This window comes from Cynocephalus volans, chromosome 16 (genome assembly GCF_027409185.1).
Source record: "Cynocephalus volans isolate mCynVol1 chromosome 16, mCynVol1.pri, whole genome shotgun sequence".
Classification (NCBI taxonomy): Eukaryota; Metazoa; Chordata; class Mammalia; order Dermoptera; family Cynocephalidae; genus Cynocephalus; species Cynocephalus volans.
This window is the reverse complement of record NC_084475.1, coordinates 60,251,004-60,269,403: the sequence shown is the minus strand read 5'-3', so window position 1 is coordinate 60,269,403 and position 18,400 is coordinate 60,251,004. Positions and strand designations below refer to the sequence as shown.

Genomic DNA, 18,400 nt, shown 5'->3' with positions numbered 1-18,400 from the left:
AATGGAAAAACTATAATGTCAAAGATCAGAAATGGAAATTTGTTATTTTTCCCTACTGCATGCCATTGACTTTGCATTGAAAAGATTTGTCTAGGGAAAAAAATTCTTGATGGTGGCAAAAACTGTTTGTCCATGCTCCTCAGGTGCCTTCTCTGTTACTACTACCCCAGACCCCCAACCAAAGTCCTGAATGACTGAAAATGCAGCACCTGCCTTCTGCTGTCCTGGGCCCAACACCTTCAGTATCCTTAGCACCTGGCTGCCATCGCTCTCTTTCTAGCAAGATTCTGGTGAACATTCTCCACTTTAAAGCCATTGGGGTTAGACTCTCGATGCCCATTTAAGTGAAAATTAAAAGGCTAAAGTAGTGTTTTCTAAGTGCTGTTTCAAGAATTATTGGTGTTTCTGAGATTATTAAGCCAAAAAACCTGTTCAGTGATCAAAGGAATACCTCGAAAACACTGCAGACTACATTGTCCACTTGTAAAGTCACAACACACATTAGAATGCTTAAAAGAGTTTACAAAAATGGAAAACCCCAAATAATTTTCAGCTGGGGCTAGTTAAATGCATCAGGAACAGTAATCAGCTGTTTAAAAAGGGGGTATAGATTTCTACTTCTATTACGAGAAAGTCTCCCAGTCATGTTGGTAAGTAAAAACTGAGTCAAATTTCTGAACATGACTAATATCCCATTTAAAAACCCAAGTCTCATTGTGTATATATATTTTTATATAATACAGTAAAATATAGAAAAATTCTAAAAAGATGTATACCAAATTATTAAAAGTGATATCCTCTGGGGAACAGAATTGGAGGGATGAGGAAGACTTGCACTTTTTACTTTACAGATTTAGATATTATTTGAATTGTTTTGTAGCCCTTTTATTACTTTTATAATAAAAAATCAAGTGCTATATTAAAAAATAGACATAAAATACAGCAGTAAATACATCTGTTTAGCTTTAGGTGAGCACTTCTCAAACTCATGTAATCACTGAACCCTGATTTGTGGAGCACTCAAAAACAACTTGTGCAACAAATTTTTAAGTTATTGTGCTCAAGGATCTCCCCACACCTCTTCAACATATGGGTTTTAACCTTCTGTGGCCTTTTGTAAATGAGTGAATAAGGTAGAAGGGACCTCAGAGATGTTCTGGCCCAACCCCCTCACTTTTAAAATAAAGAGACGAAGGCCATGAAAATTTAGGACCCTGGCAAGGTCAGTCTGAACCTCTCGATCCCTGTCTAGCTGCTTCCATATCAGTCCTGTAGTTGGCAGGTGACCTAGATGGGTAGTTATCCTTGAAATTCATAAAAAGTCTCCAGCACTCAAGGAAATCGTCAAGATGTCCGAGTAAGCCATAGCTTCAATATTCTCTCTGCGGTCAAAAGCAGAGTCGAGTCCTGATGACCCCCTTCCCAGTGCCCTGTCTGTTCTACAGCTTTTAGGAGGAAGAAGGGGCTATCGAAAGGAAGAAATCCTGAAGATAGCTGGTAGAAGACAGCAAGGGTCTAGAGGCAACTTGGCATCCCTAGTAAAGCATGGGAGATGCACACAAGCATGAACTTGTGCACCCAAAACATCGTGGGCTTGAGTGAGCAGGACTGGGTTTGGATCCCTCTTGATCTGCCTTTTACTAGCTATTTAACATTGGTTTAGTTCTTCAACTACTGAGCCTTGGTTTCTTCATCTCTAAAACAGGGATAACAGTTTGTATGGTACGCCTTCTGGTGGACATTAATGAAGATAATGGCTAGGAAAGTTCCCAGCATGGGGTGCAGTGTAGTTAGCATGTAGTCCAGACATGCTGATTCCCATCTTTTCCCTCACACAGTCAACTGTGATTCCCTTCAATCCCAATAGTACCAATGCTGGGAAATAGGTCCAGGGGATATAAATGAAACTTGGTACCTACACTTGAGAAACTCACTAGCTGGTGGAGGGGATGGCATAATGTGGGCACAATAGGTAGGCCAGGTGCATTGATAGGAGTGAGTTCCAGGGCACCAGTCTCAGCCAACACCCATCATCCTGGGGCCTGACACTGGAGCTGCCAGTGACCTCGAAGGAGATGAATGCAGTCTGTATGACCATGTTGTAAAGATTTTTGGAGAAAACTACAGGGATCACAGCAGGTAAGCTGATCAAGGAAAGTATGAGCTGGGGAGGACTGAAGAGCAAACAAGAAGAGAGTTTAAGAGCACAGGCTCTCGGGGTGTGCTGCCTGCGGGTCACACTGTCTTGTGTTTCTCTGTGGGCTCAACATTTGTGCCTCAGTTTTCTTACCTAGTATGTAGTAACCATCATAGTACCTGCCCTGTAGGGTTGTTTTGGAGGATTAAAAAAGATAATTCCATAAAACATTGAACACAGTGTCTGTCATATAGTAAGAGCACGCAGAAAAAGTATCAAGACTGAGAGCTAATGTTATTGACATTTCAAAGGCACAAAAGACGTGGACAGGATGGTCAAAAGTTATGTTGGTTCACATGAGTGAACAGAAGTGTCAGAAGAGTAGACAGAACTGCGCTTTGGAACCAAATAAACTTAATATTGAATCCTTGTTCCAGCTCTTACTAAAGGGTGATCTTAGGCGAGCTGCTGAACTTCAGTTTTCTATGTAAAACTAGAATAACATCAGTCTTGTGAATTGACTATTACAATAATGAATGCAGTTACTTATAGATAGACCTGACATACTGCATGGCAAAATAAATGCTGGCTTCTCTTCTTCCTTACCTGAAGCTAGCAAACTAGAGAAGAGGATTAGTCAGACAGTGGTATTTAGATGTAGATTGAATGAAAAGAGCATTAGGTTCAGAGAAGATAAAAGGTTCAAATGAGAAATCTAGACTAGAGAACCGTGGTTCTATAATTCCTTAAGTGACTACTTTATTTTTGTCACATATCTTAGCTCTGCCACCTAATAAATATAACATTTAACAAGTTACTTAACTTCATGTGTTTACTCTTCTGTAAAGTGTGGATAAAAACTGTACCACTTCTCAGGGCTACTGTTAGGATTCAGTGAGATAAAGCACATAAAGAGTTTACATTTGCCTGGTACAAAATCACTACTCAATTAATGCCAACTATCATTGTTGGTGTCAGGGTTACTGTAACGACGAAAAGAGACAACAATGTTTGTAGAAAGCTTGGCAAGTGTGTGGCACATAGGTAGTGGTCTCAGATACTGTTATTGCTACTTCTACTACCTCTATTGATTTTTATATTATGAATGGCTATAGCCCAAGGAGAACAGTAAGTGCTGTTGTACTGATAATGACACATCGAAACAGATACACCAAGGGATATTAGGACAATTAACCACAGGTCTGACTGGGAATAAAAGATTTCTGGAATAAATAGCCTTGTCCAGCTCAGGCACAGGACAGGCTCATCTATGGGGGCAGCAGGTGCTGGCCACACTCTCTCCCCAGTCCTGGGGGACCACACATATGGAAACAATGTCCTGATGTTGCAGCTTTTCAGTGGTTCATCTCACAAACTAGTAAGATAATAATGCCTTGGCCTGGAATGATATCTTTCTGCCAAAAATTCAAAGCTATCCAGAGAGCACCTCATTCATCTTTAGGATCCTATGGGGATGGGGCTAGGTAGGTAGGGTTGTTATTTCCTTATAAAGATGCAGTTTAGAGAAAAACAGCTTGTCGTGTTTCAACAGTCAGTGCTGAGAGAGGACCTGAAACCCAGGATGTGATCCTCAAAGCCCAGAGCTCTAAGTTCTAACCTTGGAAACACCTTGAAGGACATATGAATAGCATGACTTGGGCAAGACGTGGCCCCTTGTCCCCTCCCTTCCTAGCCCAGGTAGTTGCAAGGCTCACCTGTCGCCAAACTGAACCTCTTCTCCATTCCTGGCCCAGCTGATGGAAGGTCTTGGGTTGCCTATGGCCTCGCAGTGCAGAAGCACACTCAGCGTCCCGCTGGCCAGGGCCACGGTCTGTCCGAGGTGGGTGACCACCTCCGAGGCCGAGAGCTGCTGGGCCGCGGAGATCTTCCGCAGGATGGTGGGCTTGCGGTGTGGCCGGCGAGGGCCGCCCCCCGCCTCGGCCGAGGACGAGGCCCGGAGGGAGCTGCTGAAGCCAGACACGTGTTTGTGAGGCGGGATGGCCACGGGGGGACCCCTCTGCTCCGAGGGCTTCAGGAGCATGTCCCGGTGCTCCATGTGGCTGCGGAAGATCTCCTGGGCCAGCTGGGCCACCAGGTGCTTGCTGTAGAGGTCCCGCAGCTCCTCGGGCTGCTGGGACAGGTTCCTGAGGATGTCGTCCAGGCGCTTCTGCTCGGTCACCATGGTGAAGGGCAGGTGCAGAAAGGCCTGCTCCGCGTTTGCATCCTCCTCCGAGGACGTGTTCCTTTCCGTGGAGTCCTGCACCTCCCTGGAGGCCAGGAGCTCCCCGGGCCAGCCCCCCTGCTCCAGCAGCCGGGCGACGATGTCGTCGTAGCGGCTCCCCGGGTCGGCGGCGAGGCCCCGCTTCTCGGCCTTGCTGCCGTTGGCGGAGATGCCGTTGTGGTGTTTGTGGGTCTGCAGGGCCTCCTTCGGGCTGGCCTTCCTCCCCGGGAGGGCCTCGTCGTCGCTGTGCAGGCTCACGGGCCGGGCCACCAGCTTGCTGTTGCCCCCGATGAGCTTAATCACGAACTGCTCCCGGGCCGGCCCGGCAGAGCAGGTGTAGATGCCCGCATCGGAGGGCTGCAGGCGGTGGATCTTCAGGTAGCCGAGCGGAGCCACGGTGACGTGCGCGGAGCTGACCAGGTGCTGGCCGTCCTTCTCCCAGGTGATGAGCGGCTTGCGGACCCGGCGCGTGGGGCAGCGCAGCACCACGGCCGTCTTGGGCAGCAGGTAGGCGAAGCCGCCCACCACGAAGTGCAGCCTCCTCTGCCTGCGCGTCTGGACGTACACCTTCCGCGCCGCCGCGATGTGCGGGCTGGCCTTGGGGGACGGCCGCCCCGGCCCTGCAGCCACGAGCCGAGCCGGAGGGAGACGCCGCCAGCACGGAGACCCAAGGCAAAGGCGAGGGGAGGACAGAACGAGAGGGAGAGAGCTGTTTAGAGCCTGCTCTGGCCAGGGCCGTCGTTCACCGCCTCCTGGTTCACGGGAGGACCTGGCTCCCAGCTGTGGTCCAGCAAGCTGCTGCCACCATCAAAACCTAGAGAGCTAATGAGGTGCAGCCCGGCGCCCGGCACACCGCCCTGCTGGGTCTTTCGGCCCCAGAAACTGAGGTGAGGGGTTCTAGGTGGACGGGGAGCACTGGGCGGGGGGGGAGGGGGGAGGCAGTTCCTCTCATTAAAAACATTAAAAAAAAAAAAAAAAAAGAAAAAAAGAAACCAGCATCATAAAAAGAGGCAGAGGACAAAGGAGAATGTCCTCCTTTAAATGTGTACCTTTTGGGTCCTGCAAAGCACCAGGGCCCTGGTGCACACGGTGAGGAGAGTCCAGAAGTGTTAGGACTCTGGGGACTAATGTTCAACTCCTCCTGTTTAGAGGAGTTTAAGACCCCAGAGTGGATAACAGTAGACTTCATTAGCAATACGCTGCCTGCAGCTTCCAGATCTCTGTATGCCAGCAAGTGAACTTTGCTCCACCCCCTGCAAACTGTTCTTCCAGTGCAGAAGAGAATTTAGCCCCGCCACGTGTAATTAAGATTCCTTTTCTGTCTCCAGCTAAGCTCTTCAGCCCTGCAGCCCTCCACCAGGCTTTGCTGCCCACTTGTCTTGGGTTTAGGGAAGGCCACAGTGTGGTGACCATGGCTGCTGCTATGTGGGTCCCATCTCCCCATCCCCTGAGCACCGATATACTCACTTGCACAGGGTGCCAGCATACAGGGTCTGATGGAGGACGAGAAAGGCAGGGGTGGGCACAGACTGGAATTGACGATAGTTGAGACCCCGGTTTTCAGCACCTTACGACAAATGGCACTCCGAGTCTGGGTGCCCTCTCCGCAGCTAGTGGAACACTGGGGGGAAAGAAAGGCCACAGGCCTGTAAATGTAGGGAACTAGAAGCTAATGCATTTTTTTGTATAGATCCTCAAACCCATTAAAATATGAGAAAAGTTGCTTGGAAAGGCAACAGTTACTGAGAAAGAGAGAAGGAAATATTAATTATGATGTAACAACATGGAAAACATGCCCATATTGTAGCCACATTCCACTCTGAGGTTTTCTACTCTAAGATTTCCTGTAGACATTTTGCCTGTTTTTACCTACATGGCCTGAGCTTTAGTGTCACAGAGTTCGCAGAATTGTACAGTCACGTGTTCAAAACCCAGCTCAGTATTTCACTAGTTGACAAGTTACTTAAACTCTCTGGGTCTGTTTCCACTTCTTATGCTTATTTTGCAAGCCTGAGAATTAAATGAGATAATATGAGGGGGGGGTCTTCAAAAAGTTCATGGAAAGATTGATATTATCTTTTAATTCCATTTTTCATGAACTTTATGAAGTATCCTCATATATTTTAAATGCTGTATACAGAAATGACAATTAATGCAAATTTCTTTCTCCTTCCTTCACAAATAAATGATAATATTTTAATGTCAAGCATTAGAAAATTGTTATGCATCTAATTTGTCTGAGGTGGGGTGTTAGATGCTACAGAGAAAAGATGTGCAAGATAGTTCCTAACCTCAAGGAGCTGTCACTGAAATGAGGGGGAAAAATCTAAATGCACTGTTAAAATGAAATAGTACGTTAGAGAAATAAAAATTAAAACCATAATGAGATACCACTTCATATTCATTAGAATAGCCATAATAAAAAAGACAGACAATAACAAGTGTTGGTGAGGATGTGGAAAAATTAGAACTCTCGTACATCCTTGGTGAGAATGTAAAATGATACAGCCCCACAAAAAGTTAAGCATAAATTTACCATCCAACCCAGCATTTTCACTCCTAGGTATCTACCCAAAAGATATGAAAATATACATCCACAGAAAGACTTGTACATAAATGTTCATAGCAGCATTATTCATAATAGCCCAAAAATGGAAACAAACCAATGTCCATCAACTGGTGAATAAACAATGAAATATCATTCAGCCATAAAAAATGCAGTTCTTATATATACTACAATGTGTATAAATCTTAAAAACATTATGCTATGTTTAATTTTATAATTACACCTCAATAAAGCTGTTTACAGAATTAAATAGTAGTAATTAAAGAATTTAATAAAAATATAAAACTATAAGACAAGTGAGTATTATAAAATTAATGCTAACAATTACTGAATATTTATGGTACATTAGGGATTTCCTGACCTGGGTCTTGAAGATGGGTGGAGTGTGGATAGGTATAGTGAAACAGGGATATGCATGAGAGGCAAGGAAATTTCCAGAACAAAGGTAGAAGAGTTGAGTGTAGAAGTCCAAGGCAGGCTTGGGGACAGAACTAAACCAGTTTGACTGAACAGAGGGACCAAATTGAGAGTGTCAGGAGATTGAGAGGTAGTTTGGGGCCAGACATTAGAGACCCGTAATTTTCAGACAGGAGGTATGGAACTGGTCCACGAGGCAATGGGAAGTCATTGAAGAGGGGAGTGACATGATGAAAGAGGTGTTTTGAGAAGGTACACAACAGTGTACAGGACGGATGGGAGTAGGAGATGGATGAGAGGCAGGGACATCCGTGAAGGAGGATGACACAGTAGTCCAGGCTTGAGATGATAAAAGCCTTGAACTAGGGTCATGGCATTGTGTCACGTTAGCTTGAAAAATGACAGTAAAAGAACAACAAAATTTTCTATGTTTTCGAGTTTTATATGGTAACACGTTGAAATGACACTATTCTTTGTGATGTGCTCTGATATACACACACCCCCCTGAAAGAAATTTAAGATGCAAGAGATGGGGATGAGAATCTAACCCATTGCTTTTATTGGCTGATGATTATGGATTCCAGATTCCACCCATCACTCATTTTACTGTAAACTACAACACCAAATCCAAGGAGCAGGTGGGATGGAGGTAAGTAAGGAGGCTGAGAATTTAAAAGCATGGTCATTTTAGTGCTGCCAAGGAGAAAAATAGAAAAAATAGTGAGACTGACGGTTGGAAGATCGGGTTATGATTTTGGTCTAGTTCTTTCTCTAGCTTTAGTTTTCAAATCTCTAAAATAGGGAAGCTACTCCAGTGAAGAGATTTTCAAACTGCATTTCATAACTATGCTGCGGAGTGATTCAGGGGCTTCTCAGGTGACGGGGAGACCCAGCCATTGGAGATCTGAAACCCCTACCCACACTCCAACCCAAACAGCTCTGATTTTATCTGTTTTAGATTTCTGGCTTCCTAGTAACATTTCATTTTTTAAAAAAAGGGTTCTATGGTTTTAATTAAAAAATAAAAACAATTAGGCTATAGGATCTTCTAATTTCCTTCTAGCTCTAAAATTGGCTACCCTGACTTTAATTTCTTTTATATTATTTTTTTTGGGGGGGGTAACAACGTCCATTAAAAATATGATTTAAAAATATTTAATAGTCAACTCTTTCAGGATATTGAGTGTTTCTTTTAAAGAAAAGAGGTATGGCCTTTTGAGAGGTCTTACTTTCAGGATAGAATCTGCAAGTAATTTTACTTGAAATGTCTAAAACTCTGGCTTAATTCTGTCTCTGAGGGATTCTGTGCAGTAACCATAAGATTGAGCCCAGATAGTTCAGGATGAAAAACACCCATAGATCATCTAGGTCTTCCTTTCTCCAAGGGGAGTCTTGTGGGGGGTGTGGAATGCATGTCTCCTTTCAGTCAGAGGGCTATGGCAATGGCCGTCAGGATGACAGGGCCAGCGTGGCACCTTCAAGAACAGCTCTAGGAGCATGGCACCAGCTTGAGATTATTCCCAGTGATGACCTCCCCCCTCTAATTCCCAGCTCCCCTCTAATGTTTTGGAATTTCCATTCATCAACCCATATATCTCAAAGCCAAATAACACTTCTTGGCTAAGGCCAAACTACTTCTAGTTCCCAAAATATAACTTCTTCCTCCTGGGAAGACCAGCAAAGCCCGTGGGAGACCTGGCCCGTGGCCCCGGGTCCAGCCAGTCAAGATGAGAGCTTCCTTCTATTTCCTCTCCTTCTCTTGACAATAAGATGGACGGAAGAGAATCCTAACAATAAGGGTTACCTTTTCCTAGGCACAAAGTTCTTTACATACATAATTTAATTTAAGCCTCCCACTTGCGTGGTGGATACTATTACATTTCCTATTTACAGATAAGCAACCTAAGGCTTACAAAGGTTAAATGACTAGCCCAGGGTTATACAGCCAGTAAATGTTAAGGTCAGGATTGAACCTGGATTTGCCTATCTTTGAGTCTGAACTCTTAACTATCCATGATACTGTTCTGAAGACCTGCTTTACTTAATTGGACCACTGGGACGTCAATTCAGTAGTCTCTCTTCCTTAGTGTCTCATCACAAGGGTCTCTCTTTCAAATCTGAAGGCAGAAAAAAACTTTTTTTGAATTCTTAGTGTCCCATATGCTCCAGAGGCCACAAATTCCAGGGACATAGGAGAACAATTATAATACACACAAGTCCCTTTTTCGGCATTCCACTCATGACAGACTACCACTTGATAGACTAAGGAGGGAACTTCCTTTTACAGTACTCCACTGGGAGAACGTTTTCATCTAGAGTCACTTGGCAAATACATCAGTGCTCTTTCCTGCACTGCTATTTTTGTTATGATTTTTTTCTGTGTATAATACCATACCCACATCAATATTCCCATGGAAAAATTGTCACTAACATGTCCACGCACACACACACATACTTGAATATATGCATGCTAATTCTACACACTTTTAATTCTTTATCCTGTTGAAATTAAATTTTTTCTAACATATGAGAAAATAATCATTCCTCCTTCTATTCTAAGATGTTCGGGGTAAGATACTAGTAGAAGCAATTTTACTGCCAAATCACAAAAGCTATGGCAATGTAGGTTGACTCTCAATTGCAATGCCCTTAGCAGACCCCCTCTGATGGAACTCTATATGGGTTGATAATACTTGTTTGTGGGGCAAGAATTCTAAGAACCTATGTTGAAAAAGCTGGCATCTTAATTTTCATAGGCAGCTTTCCCCTCTGGAAGTAAGTGTCTCTGTGATGTATTTCAACCAGGAGCAGCTCCATACTGTGAGTTGTATATCATACAAATGAGGTAATGGGTCAAGAGGGCCAATTCAAATGATTATTTGCAAGACAGGGGAAGGTCTTGAATCTGCTTTTGACACAGAGATTTTCACTTCAGGCCTGGTGATTCTGTTCTTGGCTAAATCTGCTTGTGAGGCAGTAATTTAGGGGGGCCTTTTCTTTGGAAGACACACAAGCCTATGGAGCTGGGGGAGTTGAAGGCAACTAAAAGAAGTAGTAGGGGCTGAAAACAGATGAGTTGGAACGGCAAAAAGGAATTAATTTATGCTAGTATTAAGACAAGAATTATCTAGAAAATAGGTTAGTTGGAAGTATATCCCTAAGTTAAGAGGTGAAGTTGGGAATGGTGAGTGCTGATGCAATCACTTCCAAAATGTGGGGCAACAGGGGAAATCAAATTCTCTTGCTGGGAAGTTGTTGGAGTTTCAGAGCCAGGATACAGTAAAGAGGCAGGATTTCCTTGGCCTTCTTTTCCTAATAAATCATGTCCTTTATTGTCCAGTGACTTGGAAGAGAAAAATGAGAGATGTTTTGCCCTTCCTGAGCAGAAACTAGAAACATCTGGCAGTAGGAGGTGCAGGGAGGTCAGGAGGAGGGGTAGGGTGTGGAGATAGAGGGAGAAGAACCCAGCGTTTGAAAAGAATTCTGGGCCCAAACAGCACTAGCAAGGCCTGGTTTTGTTCCATGAGGACCCCATTTACAATTCCAAGCTTCTGATTGTTGGGCAAGGGCTGGCTGCATAACTCAGGTCCCTACAGCCTAGTTAGGAGCTAGTTACCCACTGTAGTATAAATGGTTACAAAAATACTATTCTATAATGTCAGGAGGATTATTTTGTTCTCTTCTTGCCTTTTGTACGTATATGTTAGGGATGCCTTCTTTCCCTACGTATGCCTCTTTTATTCTGTCCTTCTGAGGAACATACACACCTCTGTCCAGTCTGAGAGAAGCCACTCACTGGGGCAGTCATCTTTCTTGCAGGCTTGCTGGGTGGCCAGTTTCAAGGCTGAACAGAAGGTCTCCGGAAGCTCCAGAAAGCTGCCATCAGCCATGCGCTGCTTGCAGAGAACTTCACGTTTCTGAATGCCCCCTCCACAGGTCCTGGAACACTGGGGAAGGAGGAGAGAAAGTTGACCCAATATAAGAAAGCAAGTAGATGGTTTGACTACCAATTGTCACCTTAGCCTCGGCTGAGTAAAGAGTTAAATAAATAAATAAAAACAGAAAAAGAAGAAAACCCAGGAGTGAGCCCAAAGGATTTAGTTTCTTCCCTCTGAAATGAATTTTTTTAGCAAGATCTACACCCTCTACTCTTAATCCCAGGTATTTAGCTAGAGCATCCAGGAATTTCAGGGCCCTTTAAATCTTCAAAAGTTGCTCCTGAACTATGATTTGCAGCCATCCAAGACAACTGGTTTAAAAGGTTAGTATAATCGAGTGTTCAACATATTTACGACCCAGTGAAAATAATCTGTGCTGCTTCCAGAATGAATGAGAGAGAGCTCCTGCCATTAGTATAAATCTAGAGAAATTAATTTGCAGAGAAGACAGTTCCCTTCTCTGTCCGTTAAGTGTAGGTCACTCAGTCTACCACAGTGGATGGGCATTAGATTTAGGGCCTGGTGCTCTTCTGAAGAACTCCCTTGGAATACTTTTCCTGCCGGATTGATTTCTTAGGGCAGTGGGAGCCAGAGCCGCTGAAATTTGGGATGCAAGAAAAAATAGCCTCATGTCAGTGGTTTTCAGAGGGACCCCAATAAAATATGTTGTTTACATGTAACTTAATAGTTATAATCTTGCTGCAGGAGGGGGAGGGAGGCCTCTTGAGGAACAGAGTGTTGTCTAGTTCCAAGGATTTTTCCTCTCCTTTTCAAGGGCAAAGGAGCACCCAGTTTTTAGTTGGGCCATGACTTTTCAGCACAACAACTATATTTGCCAGTCTCTCTGGAAGGCAGGCATGGCCATTTGACTCAGTAGTGGCCAATGAGATAGAAACAGAAGGGGTGTGTCCAATTTTGGGGAAGTGCCTGCAAAGGGAGTGTGACATCTTTTCCCCTCCCTCTGTCCTCCTTGCTGGTTGGGATGGGAACATGATGTCTGAATTGAAGCTTTTATCTTGGACTGTCATAGGCAAAAAGAGAGAAGTAGCCTGGCTTCCTGACTGTGAAGCCATCGAACCAGCCCTGGACTGCCTGTATTTATGTGAGAGAGAAAAATCTTATCTATCTTATTTAAGCCATTGTTATTTGGGGGTTTTTACCACTTTCAGTCCAATATCACTCTAGCTAATATATCAACCTATGACTACTCTGTGCGGGGGATATTTTATTGTACAAAGTTTAGGGAGTGCTCTATTTTCTTCAGGAATAGTCTCGTCTTTAACTTGCTGCCTGTGGGCTTGCTGAGAAATCAGGCCTGAGTCTAAAAAGTCTGAGTTTGTGCTGAGGGAGTTGCTCTTGCCGTAGAAGTGCCCCTCACAGCACTCATGGTGATCTGAGCTCAGCAGGCTGTACTCAGAACTGAAATTCTGGGAGGTGGATCCCAGGTGCCAGTTTTGCTTTATAAACAAACTTCCCAGGCAATTCTCCCCCAGATAATTCTATTGTGCAACCAGGGCGGAGAACCATCTCTCCAAACTAATGCCCCTCCACCATTCCCAATGGGAGTAAAATAAAGCTCGAAAGGAAAATCCAGGACCCAGAGAGGCCTCTGTTAAGACAAGTGGTTGATTGGATCACACCCGAGCAAAAGGCCACTTGTTTGCAGCTGTGAATGGCTTGAGGTGTCAAAGCTACTGGATAATGATGTTAGAGAAGCTACTGACTTTATCTACTTAGGACTTTTAATCTTAGAGCCTTTCAAATGATCCAAACCGATGTTGAACAACCTTTTCATTTTGCATTTTAAATTTTTAAAATGCATAATGAAAATAACATCATTCAGTTCATGGATAAAAACTGTATTTTCTTATGGCTGAGATTAACTACATAGAAGGCTAACAAAAAAGGTGAAACCAGCCTAAGAGGTAGATCTTATCCCCACTTTACAGATAAGCTGAGGCTCAGAAAGGTGTAGTGACCTAAGCAAAGCCACATAGGAGCTAGAAGTGGTTTATTTCCATTCAGTGCAATGTTCACTGAGCTCCTACTGAACACCCTGCTCTGGACACAGCTGGAGAACAAGCCCAAACTCAGCTTCTCTCCCCTGTGGTTGAAGAAACTCCTCTCTGCTTGCTGAACCAAAAGAGGGTACTCTGACTGCTGCTTTAAGCAGAGGGCCCCAAACCTGATAAGCACCAAGCCTGCTGAGAGCCAGAGCCTGGTCTCACCCTCTCACCCAACTGGGGAGAGGGGGTGCTTTGCAATTTAATTCTTATCCTTCCCTCTTGTGGCCATCCCTGACTGGTAGGAGCTGGCTCATGATCCAGGCTGGGGACTAGAATTCTGAAATAGCTCATCTACATCCTGGTGACCCTAGAAATGTGCTCTCAGTATACTCTTTGATTTCTACAAAGAGTTGAAAGGCTACAGTCGAACATAGCTTCTAGGCTATGCCATGAAGCTAGACCACTTGTTACTCATCACAGATCCGAACAGTTCCTTCCAAGGGCTTTTCTAGTACGTCCTTTGGTTTTAAGAGAAATAAAATCCATGGACTCAGTAGAGCTAATGATACAAGCAAGTTGGCCCAGACTGTTGGCTTCTTTGTGGCTCATTTCAGTGACTCCCTGGGCTTTTCATTTATTGGAGAAGCAAATTTTAATTTTAGTTCTTGTTTAGTAGCAATTCAATAAAACACTAAAGGATTTCACTTCTTTAACTCATTTTATACTCTCACTGCCTAGAACAGTGCCTTTTGTGAATGTAAGTCCTCAATACATGTAGGTGATATTGAATCTAACCTGGTATTTGGGAGAAATTTAAGTTATTAGCTAAGAATTCCATTTACTTAGAGTAACCTTCTTGTTACTATAAATAACTAAGGTTTTAAATTTGGTTTTACAGTCTTTTGCATGATTTCTGAGGTTCAATCTTCTCTTATTTCTGTCAAATTTTCACTTCAAACCAACAAGTTATGCTATAATCTGATTAGTTATAATCTTTTGTTATTCAGTCTTTCTTCAGAACTCTTTTATAACTAGACAAGTAACCATGTGGATTATTGACTTCTAAGAATTTTCCAAACTCAGGGATGATACTTTCCATTCTGTGAATTACTGAGATTCTTCCACGGACTTAAAGCAATTTTTTTTGAAACCACAATTGTCTGAAAGAAACAACTTTATGCTGAAAAATAAAACCTTTTTATCTTAAGCTCTGACCTCTCCTCTATGCCTACTCAACACGTCCACTCACATGCAAATAAGCATCTTGATTTAAACATGTCCAAATGGAACCCTTGATACTGCCCCTCCAACCTCACCCCAAATCTGCTCTTCTCAGTTTTCCCCATTCATTTAATGGTGCCACATCCAGGGCAAAAACTTAGGTGGAATCCTTGAGTTTTTCCTTTATCTTACCACCCTTCCCCTGATACCCAATCCATGAACAAATATATCAGATTTACCTAAAAAAACAAATAAACTATACCTCCAAAATAAATATAAACCAGGATACCCTTATCTCTTGCTTAGACTATTGTAAACCTTTCTAACAAGTTTCCCATGCTATGGTCTGAATGTTTGTGTCCCTCCCAAATTCATATGTTGAAATCCTAACTCCCAAGGTGATGGTATTAGGGGGTGGGGCCTTTTGAGAGAGCAGGTCGTGAGGCTGGAGCCCTCATGACTGGGATTAGTGCCCTTAAAAAAGAGACCATGGAGAAATCCCTCAGCCCTTCTACCATGTGAAGACACAGCAAGAAGATGGCCATCTATGAACCAGGAATAGGAACCTCACCAAACAACCAAGTTCTGATCTTGAACTTCCCAGCCTTCAGAACTGTGAGATATAAGCTGTTGTTGTTTATAAGCTACTCAGTTTATGGTATTATGTTATAGCAGCCTGAATGGACTAAGACACCAAGTTTCTAATTTTCTCAGTCAGGTCCTAGTAGGATGTTTATACCCTCTTCAAATGTGATAATTTGAAGAGAGCTCCTCCTTTCCCTGATGGCCTGCTGGAAACACCACTGTTTGAACACAATTAGAAGCAAGAGGGGAAGGGAGCTTACTGAAGCAGTCTCTACAGGTTAGGCTTCTGGGGCACAGGTAGAGAAGGGTAGAGAGTGGATCTGGAAGAGCAATGGAAGGTATTCAACGTATTGTCTTACTCCTCTACAGTTTGTTCTCCACATAATAGCAAGAGTGATGCCTTTAAAGCATGAATCAGATCACATAATTCCCATGCTTAAAACTCTCCAATGAATTGGTTAATTCATTATGTTTTGTAATGATGAATATATCAATTATCCTGGTTTGATCACCACATATTGTACACAAACACTGATAGTCAACTCTATACCCTGCAAATATGAACAATCAATTATGTTTCAATAAAACAAACAAAATCCTCCAATGGCTTCCCCTTGCAATTAGAATAAACTCCAAACTCCTCTAACCCTGCCCTGCAAAGCCCTACATGTTCTGGTCCCTGCCTTGACGAAACTTAGAGACTGTCTGACCCAAGTATTTCCAACTTCATTCATTCACTCAACATATATTTATCGGATACCAATCAGGGACCAAGCATGGTTCTATCTGGGTGAAGACACACAGCAGTGAACAGGAGAAGCCTCGATTGCCTCTGCAATCTCATCTCATCACTTCCAACTAACTTTCCCTTCCCCGGTTTATTCCAACCACACCTGTTTGTCTGGTTCCTCAAACATACCAAACTCGTTCCTCCCACAGGGCCTCTGCAATTGCTCTTCTCTCCGCCTGGACCATTCTTCTCTCAGAACTTCATGTGGCTGAGTCTCTCTAATCGTTCAGGTTCAATTCCATCCTCACCTGTGTGGAGAGGCCATCTCTAACCTCCCCAGCTAGAGTAGCTAAACCAGTCTCTACCCCGTTCACCTCACTTTATTTTTAAAACATCTCTTTTAAATAGCTTTCATCCCTTTCAGAAATTGTCACCCATTACACTATTAGGTCAATCTATGAAAGGAGATATTTTGCTTCCTTTACTGCTCATATTAAGTGTTTGAAAATTGTATTTAAAACTTTCTCCTAGTATGATATTCTTGCATCTTTAATAAGAAAACTTAGTTTTAAATGAATCCAGCTCTAGTTTTCTTTCTTTTACAATCTCTCTCCTTTTCTTTCTTTTGCAAGTTAATGATTTGTTTGCTTCCCAGGAAAGAAATGGTCAGTGTATGAGTTGAACAGTAGGGTGACATTTTATAATAGATCCTGGAGGTATGTGATGTTTTAATATGATCCATATTTAAACTGTTGATAATGCAGTGTATGTTTCTACGAGAAAAGTAATGTCTGGTTCATAAAACCATTATCCCTAGAACCTCAAAACGACATCAAACCACTTTTCTTTTCATCCTTTGATTATAATTCCCAGTCAAATTCCTCATGGGTCCTATTTAGTTCATCAGGCACAAAGAATATTCTCTCAAAATTTCTGTTACCTGGTGACTGACATTTTAGATACTTCACTGGTAGTGTTGGATTTGTGGGAGTGCAGAGCTCTTCAAAGCTTGATGGCTAACATTTTCTTTTTCTAAATATTTTATGAGGCGCATGGGCTTCTGTTCAATTTGGATAAATGCTCCAAAAATAAATAAGTAGTCAAATAAGAAAAGTTCTCAGATTCAAGCTGTTCAGTGTTTCTTAGTGAATTTGACCATAAGGAAAAATGTAGGTTAATTTTATCTTTCAAACTGAGAAAATAGATGAAAATAATTTGTTTTATAAAATTATACTGTGGAAAAAAATTGTACTGTGAACATAATAAAATAATGTACTATAATTCACGATCAAATTGTACTAGAGAGTGATCACTCACTTAAAATAACACAGCTGGGTTATCAATTTGTAGATAGGATCTGACTTAAGGGACAGACCCTCATATAATTCCCTCCAACACTATACAGAAGTCTGTGACGACATGATAATAAAACAGCTACAAGAAAAGTCCAAAAAAAAAAAAATCACATTATTTTGAAGTTTGATTGACACATACAGCTTTCAGGAGATTCTCAGCACCCAGAAGATAAAGTCCAGACTCCTGACATTGTCCTTCGGGGCCCCCACATTCTGACCTGTGTTGAGCTTTTTAGCCTCATTCCTTGCCACTAAACCATGTGCCAGTGCTTTAGCTACAGTAGACAATTTGCCCTTCTCTGGGCACAGAGACATTGTCTCTGCTCAGGCCTATGATCATGTTGTTTCCTCTGTGAGCAATGCCCTTCAGCTCTTTGTTCATCCAGAAACTTCCAAGATGTGCTTGAATGTCCAGCTCAAAGACCACTTCTTCATTAAATCCTCCTCTGACCCTTCTGAATCTTGGCGAATGAATTGTCTCCGACCCCCCCTGACCCGGAAGGGAACTGTATCTCTTCTATAAGGGCTCATCATTTATGTGTCTGCTATTTTACTCCACCTCCCTGCATGCAAACAGGGTTATGAGTCTTTGGAGGAAAGGGAATTAATTCATCTTTATATTCCCCAGTGCCTAGTGTAGTGTCTGGCAAAGAGCAAGCACTTTATAAATGTTGGTTGAATTGATGATTGGATGAACAAGAGAGCCCCAAATCCAGATGTTTAAAAGATGTAAAACAAACATCCAGCTGATGGGCTAATCATCCACCTTTTGTCAGGCTGCTTTATCATTAGCCAGAAGCTGTTTCTCTCTAAGTCAGCAGCAGGTTTCAGCTAGTGACAGTGTGCGCTCTGGGGGAGACTGACACTCCAGGTATGGGAGGTGACCACTGAGCTGAGTAAATGTTGTCAGGGATTTTGCTCCCAAGTGCTTGTCTTGTCTTTGTACAAAAATGTTCTGCAGTATTTTTACATTGATAAAAAGGTATTTCTAGAAATTTTTAAAAATTGTGGAAGATAAAATTTCAAATTAGTGAAGGCTCCAAAGTCTGTGATGACTTTGTGAACATGCTGAGATTACCCGGTGAGGCCAACAGTTAAGTGCAAGGCAGGATGCAAAGAAGCAAATGCTTAAAAGGGAGTAACAGCAAGAGAAATTTAATAAAATTAAATGAAAAATGTTTGCCTTTATGAATTATTATTTATAATAATATTCAGGTATGAAGA

The 18,400-nt window shown here is 42.8% G+C and overlaps 1 protein-coding gene across 1 annotated transcript in view; it reads right to left on the bottom strand.

The window, feature by feature from the left end:
- ADAMTSL1 (ADAMTS like 1) overlaps positions 1 to 18,400 on the bottom strand; it is a 434,771-nt gene that overhangs the window by 110,928 nt on the left and 305,443 nt on the right. The window contains exons 17-19 of the mRNA XM_063080424.1: positions 11,109 to 11,288; positions 5,826 to 5,979; positions 3,853 to 4,978 (exon numbers count right to left, since the gene is read on the bottom strand). Coding sequence (XP_062936494.1) covers positions 3,853 to 4,978; positions 5,826 to 5,979; positions 11,109 to 11,288 — 1,460 coding nt within the window. The remainder of the gene's footprint in view (positions 1 to 3,852; positions 4,979 to 5,825; positions 5,980 to 11,108; positions 11,289 to 18,400) is intronic.